The following is an 11,609-nucleotide window of genomic DNA, read 5'->3' on the forward strand; positions in this document are numbered from 1 at the left end:
TTCGCTAACCCACCTATTCAACTACCATCAAGGAGACCTACTGTGGACTCTATGGAGGAACCCTGTGTGTCCCCGGCTCCTACACGGACGTCACAAGTTGGGACGCAACCTACCGCTGGAATACTGCTCAGGATGTGTAGCAGGCTCAGATATGGCTGCCGACATTCTCAAACGGGACAACACCTGCTTCGGACGGTTGAAGCTAGGCCCTTATTTTTTTGTTATATCTGCTCTCTGGTGTCACCTGTCGTGAGTTAAGGGACTTTACTTCTTGTCTGCGTATTAGAGAATGCTATGTGTTTGCAGGACTCCAAGCTAAGAAGGGAGGTATCCCTCTATAGGGAGACCTTGACTTTGGTTCTCGAATTCACATTCCTGGGTCCCTTGACCTAGGGCCTACTCTGGGAGTTACATGCCCGGACAGTCAGGCATACAGGGACCTAGGGTTCTCACCATATTATACCCTATCTCATAGGTGGCGTGTAGACCAGGAACCCATACACAAATTTTGACAGGTCCAGGGCATGGAACAAGATCGCACAAACGTGTAATCGGATTATTTCACTCTCTCACTACAGCACGTGAGGGTTCTTCTTTGTTATACAGGTCCCAATCACCATTGGATCCGGACATCTTATCACTCTTAGACGATGATATATCTGGATGGAAATCTCAACCCCGGTTTACGTTCCCATCCTTTTGATTATTTCCGGGATTCACAATCCCCAGAATAGTCTTCCACTGTTCCACCACACAAGTTCAGTTTGGAACCTTGATTGGACGTCCTTTTGGAGTCTTTTCTCTACCGCAGCCGCGGATTACACAGTCCATTTGGAATACTGGAACCACTTAGGATACGGCTAGTTTTGACCACACTCTTGCCTGCATAATAAATTTATTCTCGGATGAGACAACTCAACGGGTAGGTCATGAGGGATCGAAAAGACCTTACTCAGTTCTATTACGGAATTGGTGGTGGACTTAGGCGCATTCCTTGAGGTTGGAGATTTGCCTGCAAGGCCACATCGCCTGGTGACCCTAGCACGATAGGAGGAGCCACCTTCCACATCGAGACATGGTGGCAGTTTCTTCTTGCGGCCCTAAGTCCGCAAATGACCTTCGGCATTTTACACCTACAGGAAAATGGCTAATAGGTCAACTTGGCAGCTCATGGACCGACTGTTAGGAAACAGGTCGCAACCCCACGTACAATGGATCTATCACCTGATGGTGTTTTTCCGTATTTGGGATGCTTCGTCAGCTGGCATCTTCATCGATCCGTCTACTGTCACTTCTCGCAGTTGGAAGGTCCATTTAGGATTGCTCTAATATCTCACGGAATAGGTACCAGTGAAACAAACAGCGTTGGATTTGTTGGCTGAGTGTTAAAACAGAAAATACGAAGCCTCCTGTCATGTTATAAAATTGTAGATTATGCTAGCTTTAGTGTACCTATAATCTTAATTTTATTGACAGGAGGCGAGTATTTCCCACCCATTCTCATCCCCCCCTTGTTTAATTTTATAGTTTGAGTTCATCAGGTATGTATGCAACTCTGCTTGTTGTCTCTGGTACCTGTCACTTGTTCTTATGTCTGTTTTTCATAAGTCGGGTTGGGATCTATGCAGGTTACGGTAATTTTGGTTGCTACATAAGGTACCTACATGTTTGTTCGGTACATTTCATTGGCTAACCAACCTGTTCGATTCTGTTTTTTCTCTCGTTTCAGTTTACAGTCCATCAACACTATCTGGTTCGGCAGTTCTTCTCGGATGGTGGACATTGCCGTATTCATTATATCTAGGACTTTCTTCCCCATTATTTTTTCTGCCTTTTGTTCTGTTTTGTCGCAGCTTGAAAGAGGAAATGATGCATGGGGAGGGGAGTTTTATAGTACCTAACGTTTTTCTGTGCTGCTGTGGAGTTCTAGTAAAGAGAGACTTAAGCAAATATGAAGCCTCCTGTCATTAATAAAATTAAGATTATAGGTACACTAAAGCTAGCATAATCTACAATTGTCACCACCGGCTGGGTTGTTATTTTGACGGGGCGTACTTCGTCGACTTGTGTCTCCCTATGGGCTGTTCGATTTCGTGCTGTTACTTTGAGACATTCAGTTCCTTCCTGGAGTGGGTGGTTAGGGAGGAGGCGGGGAGTAAGTCGGTGGTGCACTTCTTGGATGATTTCTTAGGTGTGGGCCTGGTGAACTCGATGGACTGTCTTCACCTTCTGCGTACTATTGAATGGGTGGTGGGGCAGTTCAGGGTGCCGCTTGCCGCAGGTAAGACAGAGGGCCCTACAGAGTGTCTCAGATTCTTGGGTTTCGAAATTGATTCAGTGCCGGGGGATTGTTGGCTGCTCCAGGATAAGCTAGTGGGGCTGTGGGGAGTCGTTGAGGAGGTGCTGCGGGCACGCAAGGTGACTCTGCGGCAACTGAAATCACTCCTGGGCAAACGTAACTTTGCCTGCAGCGTGATCCCGATGGGGCGGATCTTTAGCCGGAGCCTGTCTGCGGCTACAGCGGGGGTGTGGTCTCAACATCATTTCATCAGGGTGTCGGCGACTATGCGGGCTGATCTGGTGGTGGGGGAGGCTTTTTCGTGTGACTTTAATGGAACGGTGTTCTTTCAGAAGGCGGGATATCGATAGAAGAACTCGAGCTCCTCACGGATGCTTCAGGCAGTGTGGGCTTTGGGGCTTAGTTCGGTGGCCGCTGGTGCGCGGAACGGTGGCTGGCTGAGTGGTGTGAGAACCCCTTCATCCGGAACCTGGCATTCCTGGAATTGTTCCTCTTGGTAGTAGCACTGGCGTAACCGTAAGGTAGTTTTCTTTTCCGACAACATGGCGGTGGAACACGCAGTTAACAATTTGTCGGCGGCTTCCAAGCCGGTGGTACGGTTGTTGCGGTGCTTTATTTTGCGTTGCATGTCGCGCATTGTGGTTTTTCGTGCGAGGCATGTGTCCAGGTATCTGAACGTCATAGCTGACGCCTTGTCTCATTTACAGTGGTCCCAGTTTCGGATGGTGGCGCCAGGAGCGCTAGAAGTAGGACAGGCATGCCTGGAGGAGACGTGGCAGCTCGGAGCGTCCTGCTTGGGGTGGCACCTGGCACTTGGGCTGCTTACAGTAAGGTCTGGACAGCATGGGAAGACTCGTGGGCCAGGTTAGATCAGGCGCTGGTGGGGGAATCGCGACTGGACGCATTACTGTGGTTCACGTTCCGATTGCTTGCTGGGAATCCATCACCGGCGGTGGTGGATAGGAACATGGCAGCCCTAGTATTTTGGTTCAACTTACACGGGTGGGAATTTCATAATACGCCAGGCGCTTAAGGGGTATCGTAAGGGTTGCCGGGTGCCCGATGCTCAGAGGTCTGTGTCGGTGAAGGTGCTGGGGGTTCTTCTAGGGACGCTGCCAGAAGTATGTTGGGATGAGTTCGAGGGGCTGTTGTTTCAGGCAGCATTTCTCCTGTCCTTCTTTGGAGCATTCAGGATTGGTGAACTGGTAAGTGCTAATCGGGCAGCCAATGGGGGTATTCAGGTGGCTGTTGCACATCCAGGAAGGGAGGCTCGTGATGCACCTGGCCAGGTCAAAAACCGATGTCAGGGGCAGAGGTCAGGACATGACACTAGGTGCCCTGGTGGACTTGGCGCTCTGTCCAGTTACCGCGGTGTCACAGTACATGGCTCGGAGGCTAGCTGTTTAAGATGTCGTTGTTGGTGGCTCTTCCCTCTCTCGATTTCAGTTAGCCAAGGTTTTTCAGCTGGGATTAGCTAAGTTGGGGTTGCAACCTGGCAGCTTCGGAACGCATGCTTTTCGTATTGGGGCGGCTACTGAAGCATTCGTGTTTGGGCCTGGCGAAGGCAGTGGTCAAGTGGATTGGGAGATGGGAATCGGTCAGGTTCCTGTCATACGTGCGTTTGGGTATGTTGGATTGAAACTGGGTGGAAGGACCAAGGATACTGTGCATGGTGGTAATGCTTTTGTTTGTTTCCCTAGAAAAAGTCGCCTGGCTCATTGGGCACTCATTTGTGTTCTATGCCGAGAGGAGAGCTGCAGCTAGAGTTTAAGGGCAGCAGTTGGGCTTTCCGAGGGACCAGTTGGAAATGCGTTGGTTTGGTTATCGGAGGTTTTGTTGGGGGGATGTTTGTAATGCAGTGTTTCGCATGCTAGCTGGTGGAGGAAGGCCGGACTTCCTTGTTATACACGCAGGAAGGAATGATCTGGGGCTGGTGCCGCAGCATCAGCTGGTTAAATGGATGAAGCAGGATCTGAATAGATTGCGGTATATGCTCCCTGGGCTAGTTTTGTCAGGAAAGTTGGGGGGGATAATAAGGCACCAGCAATTAGAGGTGGGGTTGCCTGGTTACTATCACTATCACTGAAGTTCACCTCCCCACAGTGGAGTGGGATCTCCTGAACCTGGGTTGGCAAGAAGGGCTGCAGAAAGCATTGTTTCTTAGGGGTGGGGAGCTCGGACAGCTTAACATTTTCAAGTTCTGAGCTCATGGCGGTATTGGGAGCTCTAGAAGAGGAAATAGGCTCACCAGTAGGAAGGTTATGTTAATGGTTATTGGTATGTTTGGTAAGTTTCGAGTCCTGTCAGTGGCTAAGAACCTGGTGGGGTAAGGGTATCCGGGTATAGCCCTACCATGGCTAAATTATAATAAATGGTTGGCACTTTAAGTGATGTTATGTTGGTATAATTTTATATATGTACATGTTATTTATAGTGGGGTTATTGCCTTTTATACCTAACGGAAGGATACGGAAACAAGGGCGGGGCATAGGGCAATGACCCATAAGTTTCTCTGTTAAGTTATTATTTATATATTTAATAAAGCTGTGAACAATTTTACCCATATACCCTAGTGTCCGTGTTTTATTGGAATAGGTATGTGGGGGGTTTGTCCTAGGTTCCGGATGCCCACATGGCGACGATACACCGATCATGCATTCTCTAGCATGAACCAGTATTTGGTGTATAACATTAACTGAATTGCAGTGAACTGGAAACTAATTTTAATTAATGCACTTAATTTCCAACCTGCCCATTTTGTCTAAGTTTTGTAATTTAATCCTCAGCTAACTAGAACTGTCTAGTAAATAAAATGAGGCAGTATTACTCTGCTTTTTAGCAACAAAGGTGAAAAGTATCAAGAAATATACTCCTTAGGTTTTGTATATCCCCAGACCGGGAAATAGCTCAGAGAGACCTATCCCATACATCTTTGTCCATCAGAGGTTTATGTGACATTTAGTTTAAAATTTAGTAGAAGTTTAATTCTTTAGGTGTGAGGAATGAAACTACTGGCTAAAATGACAAACGTTGTTACCATCAGCATACAGACAACTCCATTCAGTTTTGTAAGCTGTGAAGGGACCTATGAATATGGGGACTTGTACAGCGTGTCTTAGTAATTGAACAGGCAGAGAAGATTTTTCTATGATGACTGAGGGGGCAGTTTTTTTTTTTGCTTATACCAATCTCTAGTTACACGCCATTGTGTGCAGGGAGACAGGCACTTAGAACTCTGCACTATATATGACCTTGGTGTGTAGATCATGCTGCTGCAGTCTCACTGCTCAATTCTCTGCCATTGTGACTGCATGTGACTTACACAGCCTTTCAACACTTCCTGCAAAGCGTCATCTAATGTTTATACTTCCTGTATAGAAAATACTGTTTAATTTAGAATTTCTTATCTCCTGCTTTGTTAATAGCTTTCTAGACCATGCAGGAGCCTCTTCTATGTAATTAAAGTTCAATTTACAGAGCAGGAAATAAAAACTTTTAAAGTACCGTATATACTCGAGTATAAGCCGACCCGAATATAAGCCGAGGCCCCTATTTTACCCCAAAAAACTGGGAAAACTTATTGACTCGAGTATAAGACTAGGGTGGGAAATGCAGCAGCTACTGGTACATTTCTAAATAAAATTAGATCCTAAAAAAATTATATTAATTGAATATTTATTTGCAGTGTGTGTGTATGAGTGCAGCGCGTGTGTGTGAGTGCAGCGCGTGTGTGTGAGTGCAGCGCGTGTGTGTGAGTGCAGCGCGTGTGTGTGAGTGCAGCGCGTGTGTGTGAGTGCAGCGCGTGTGTGTGAGTGCAGCGCGTGTGTGTGAGTGCAGCGCGTGTGTGTGAGTGCAGCGCGTGTGTGTGAGTGCAGCGCGTGTGTGTGAGTGCAGCGCGTGTGTGTGAGTGCAGCGCGTGTGTGTGAGTGCAGCGCGTGTGTGTGAGTGCAGCGCGTGTGTGTGAGTGCAGCGCGTGTGTGTGAGTGCAGCGCGTGTGTGTGAGTGCAGCGCGTGTGTGTGAGTGCAGCGCGTGTGTGTGAGTGCAGTGTGTATATGAGTGCAGTGTGTATATGAGTGCAGTGTGTATATGTGTGCAGTGTGTATATGTGTGCAGTGTGTATATGTGTGCAGTGTGTGTGTGTGTGCAGTGTGTATGTGTGCAGTGTGTGTATGAGTATGTGTGCAGTGTGTGTGTTGCAGAGCCTTGGTGGGGGGGTGGGCAATTTTTTTTATTTTATTTTAATATTTTTTTAATATTTTTTATTTTATTTAATTATTATTTTTTTAATTATTTTAATATTTTTATTATTATTTTGTATTTTATTTGTATTATTAGTATTTTTTTAATTATTATTTTATTATTTATATATTTTTTTTTCGTCCCCCCTCCCTGCTTGCTAGCTGGCCAGGGAGGGGGGCTCTCACTCCCTTGTGGTCCAGTGGCATTGGTAGTTCAGTGGGGGGAGAAGGGGGGCTGTCAGGGAGCACTTACCTCTCCTGCAGCTCCTGTCAGCTCCATTCTCCTCCGCGCCGGTCCGTGCAGCTCCCTCTGTCAGCTCACACTGTAAGTCTCGCGAGAGCCGCACTATGACCCCGCGGCTCTCGCGAGACTTACACTGGGAGCTGACCGAGGTGCTGAACGGACCGCCGCGGAGGAGAAGGGAGCTGACAGGAGCTGCAGGAGAGGTAAGTAAGATCTCTGCAGCCCCCACAGCCCCATTGTCTGTATTATGGCAATGTAAATTGCCATAATACAGACACTGACTCGAGTATAAGCCGAGTTGGGGTTTTTCAGCACAAAAAATGTGCTGAAAAACTCGGCTTATACTCGAGTATATACGGTAAGTTACATCTGATTGAAAGTGAAACCATTTCTTTTCATGCAGGCTATGTGAGTCACAGTCAGTGGAGGTGTGGCTACGCCTGCAGAAACAGAAACAAAAGGGAATTAACTCCTGAAGGGTGGAGAATTTAGGGGCATGACCTGTACACCAAAACTGCTTCATTGAGCTTATGTTGTTTTGATGGCTATAGTTTCCCTTTAAATCAAATATTATAAAATGTAAAACAGAAGCTGGTCTGTGATTGCTGGGTCATATAGTGTTTTAAGCACTCTTTTGTTTTAGTGTTTGGGTTTTTGGGGTTTTTGCTTGTACAACAGATACCTAATTCACTTGCTGTTTCATTGCTAGTGTCTCTTTGGCTGTAATGGATTTTATTACAAATCTGTTTACCAATGGAAAAATGCCAGAGCCAATATTTAATATGACCAGATTTTGCTAAAATAAAATGTATTTTTCTCCATAGTCGAATGTGATCCCACCGATTGCCAAAGCTACTGTCAACTTCCGATTGCACCCTGCACATACCGTGGAGGAGGTACGAAAATACCTTTTTTTTTTTTTTAGTAATTTTACTCTTCCATGTCACTAAATCTCACAATGCACTGTTACACCTTTTTGTGATTGGAATGTAGGCCAGATACTGAAATTACTGTCTGTGTAATTGTTCCATTTTCCTTAACAAAGGATTTTCTCTTTATACTATAGAAGCTATAAGTAATCAAGAAATCTTAGTTATAGTGATCACTCGAGTTTTTATTTTTGTAGGTGTTGAACATTGTAAGAAATACCATCATGGATGAGCAAGTAGTGCTTTCAGTTGTCAGCGCATTTGATCCACTTCCAGTTAGTCCTTATGATGAGGAAAACTTTGGGTACCAAACACTGAAACGCACTATCCATGATGTGTTTTCAGCAGCACCAGTAGCTCCAGGTGAGTCTGAAACTCTGACAGGATCAAAATGACAGCAAGATAGAACCGACTAAATGGGCTTTCAGACAAACTTCACCATTTGGTCCTTTACAGTAAAAGTAAGCTTAAATAGGCATTGTAGGCTGCACAAACAACAAATCACACATTCCATGTATATGTATTTGGTATCCCATTCTGAATAGGATGAGGGATGCAGCTGAAGGTCTGAAGTTCTAAACATTCTTTATATTCCTGTGTTCTTGTTCAGGTGTGTGTGTTGGGAATACAGACAGCCGCCACTTTGTAAACCTGACTGACAGCATCTACCGGTTCAGTCCCATAGTCATGAAACCAGAAGATTTAAGCAGGTAAACCAAGGGCCACTGATTTTTTTTTTTTTTTTTGGTAATCTATTCTTGTGTGTTCCTGTAATGGATTTATTGACTAATATTGTACTAAATTTAGGAAGGGCAACCAAAATTGGGTAAAACAGCTTTAGTGGATTTAAAAAAAAAAAAAAATTCAATCTGTTTAGTAACTTGGTGCCTTGTTTATACCTTTGTTGTCTTTCTCTGGTTCCAACCTCATTTATAAAGCGTGGGTCACTTGCTGTTGTTTTTTAAATGGATTCTTTCTTTACAAACACCCTCTCCTGTTCATCTGCTTTCACCTTTTGACATGATCTTTCTGGCACATCTAAACTTTTTCAAGCGTAGCCAACTCTCTTCGCCTTACAGTTATTCTATGTTGCAGTATAAGGAATTCTCCATATGCCTGATATCATGTGTAATTATTTTAATCAATCACTCCTCAAAAACAATAAAAAGCAAACTTGAATATAGAGCATTTACTCATTCCCTATACAGCCGTTGCAAAGCTCCCAGAATGTAATAGTTTTATATGATCATGCATTGCACAATCCTGCCCTGGGCCGCCGACGCCCCTTGTCTATAGGTCCTGATGGGACCATGGCTCCATGTGGCACTTTGACTGGGATGGCATTTTGACGACCCTGTCATTAGCTAACAGACGTTAGCAGTGGCATAACTGGAATGGGGACAGTCCGCCCTGGGTGACACATTTTTACAAAGTGACGGCTAGAATGGTGCGGTGAGTCACACGCTCTTTCTGCGCAGCTGAGAACCCTACCCTCTTGCAAGCTTACTCACACTCAGCCAAGGAGGGAGGGGGTGCCGCTCCTTCTCCCGTTACTGCAGCAGATGTTTTTTCCTCCTTCTCGAGCGGATCCCCATGCATCCAGCAACCTCATCCTTCTGCATGGCCTGGGCCATGGCCAACATGGAGCAGCATACTGAACACAGCACCAGTTATGCAAAGCCAGACGAGATGGCAGAATGCCTATTAGTTGACGGCAGGGGTGGGCCATTGCACACACATAGACACACTCCATCCCCAGCACACACACACAGACACACTACATCACCAGCACACACAGACACACTCCATTCCCAGCACATAATCACACTATATCCCCAGCACAAACAGACACACTCCATCCCCAGCGCACACACACAAACACACTATATAGGCAGCACACACAGACACACTCCATCCCCGGCACACTCAGGCACACTCCACCCCCAACAGACCTACTGCATCCCCTGTAGACACATATATTTACTACATCCCTTGCACACATGGACACACTCCATCCCTAGCACATTCACACACACATTCCATCACCAGTACACACAGTCACACCATCCCCAGCACACACACAGCACACTACATACCCTGCACACATACTACATCCCCTGCAGACACAGATACACTTCATCCCTAGCACACACACACAGTCATGCCTAGCTCACACAAAAACACTCCATACCCAGCACAAACAGGCACACTCTATCCCCAACACAAACACACACACACTCCATGTCCAGCACACACGTACTACATTACCTGCACACATACAGACACACTCCATCCCTAGCACACACACACGACATCCCTAGCACACACATACACACATTACATCTCCTGCACACAGACAGTCACATTACATCCCCAGCACACACCTAAACACACTTCATCTCCAGCACACCCATAGACACAATTCACTCAAGCACAAACACACACATATATTCTACATCACTAGCACACACTGCATCCAAAATCACTCACACAGACATTGCATCCCCTTGATACACTGCAGCAAACAAACACACACTATATATCCACTACACAAACACACACACACACACACTACATCCACTACACAAACACACACACTGCATCCACTACAGGCTCTCTGCATCTATTATACACAAATACTCTACATCCACTATGTTTTGGTGGCATGCTTTTGGTGTTGAGGGAGGGGGGTGGGCAGTATGTCATGCTTGGGTCCAGGCAGCACAATGTCTTGGGCTAACCCTGATGCCTCAAAAGCAATGCACCCCATCCTTGGCAGGTCCTATCCTAGCAACCTAATCACTGCTCCTTGAGATGAATAGACTTGATTGGGAAATCTTTGCTCATGGGACTCTCTGCAGATTATATACACAAATATACACAGATTATATAAAAATATATTAAGAGTTCTATAGGTATTTGTAATGCATACAATACAAAATAAAAGTATACTGCTTTTACCTCATTTACTTCAAGATGTTGGAGTAAATGTTACATATTTAGTCATAGTTTTAAAAATGTTTCTTTCTTTCAGGTTTCATGGTCTGAATGAACGGATATCAAAAGAAGGGTTTGAAGTTGCTGTACAGTTTTATTACCAGCTGATTCAAAATTCAGACTCTGAGAAAGTGCCCAGGCCTCATCATATACCAGAAGAATTATAGTCAGAAATGGAGGGACTTGAATAATGTTATGGAAATGTAGATTCATTTTGAGACTGGAGAAGTCAGTATAAGTTGCAATTTCAGTTGAACTTCAGGACACAACTTGAAGCATTCATTGTGTTAAGCTATTTCAATTGCTCATGTCTGATTTGTTCATTCGAAAAAGCTGAAAGTATGTAAATTTTTGCCAATAAACTTGATTTTCAATGGGGGTTGAATAATTTTGATTACAACTGTATGTGTGTGGTTGCCTTATTTAAGGCATTGATTTTGGCAGGGGTTTGTGTCACCTGAGAACACACCTGCCTATGTGATCTGAGCCTGTCCTATTTGGCTCTTGTAAATGTGAGTGTGTAGCATCTATATTAAAATGCACTCAATTTATTACTAAATATACTGCACTATATTAAATCCATTTCTTTTAATCTAGTATAACGGTAAGTGGATTTTATCAGTTTCACTTGTAAGCGCCTTACTTGCACGGAACACTCTTGTTTTTAGGCCAGTATCTAGTTGACTCCACTCAGCATGAATGTTGAACTGAACTAAATCTGCTGCAGCCCTAGCCGAAAAAAGAATAAAAAATTGTAAAAGTGAAACCCCCATACATGTGCCCCAAAACCACTAATTTGTGTATGTGCAGATCAAGTTCATCATTGCATTGTGGGTATGACGAACACATAACATCTCTGTAGAGAACAAATGCCAGAACAAATTCTGGGATCTCTAGCTTT

At 45.0% G+C, this 11,609-nt stretch overlaps 1 protein-coding gene across 1 annotated transcript in view; it reads left to right on the forward strand.

Annotated features, from left to right (window-relative positions):
- The window catches only part of LOC134589787 (N-fatty-acyl-amino acid synthase/hydrolase PM20D1-like), a 52,933-nt gene extending 41,847 nt beyond the window's left edge, over positions 1-11,086 (forward strand). Inside the window, exons 11-14 of the mRNA XM_063444358.1 lie at positions 7,607-7,678; positions 7,909-8,074; positions 8,322-8,421; positions 10,746-11,086. Of these exons, the coding sequence (XP_063300428.1) occupies positions 7,607-7,678; positions 7,909-8,074; positions 8,322-8,421; positions 10,746-10,875 (468 nt within the window). The 3' untranslated portion in view covers positions 10,876-11,086. The remainder of the gene's footprint in view (positions 1-7,606; positions 7,679-7,908; positions 8,075-8,321; positions 8,422-10,745) is intronic.
- Positions 11,087-11,609: the final 523 nt, after the last annotated feature.

This window comes from Pelobates fuscus, chromosome 1 (assembly GCF_036172605.1).
Source record: "Pelobates fuscus isolate aPelFus1 chromosome 1, aPelFus1.pri, whole genome shotgun sequence".
Lineage (NCBI taxonomy): Eukaryota > Metazoa > Chordata > Amphibia > Anura > Pelobatidae > Pelobates > Pelobates fuscus.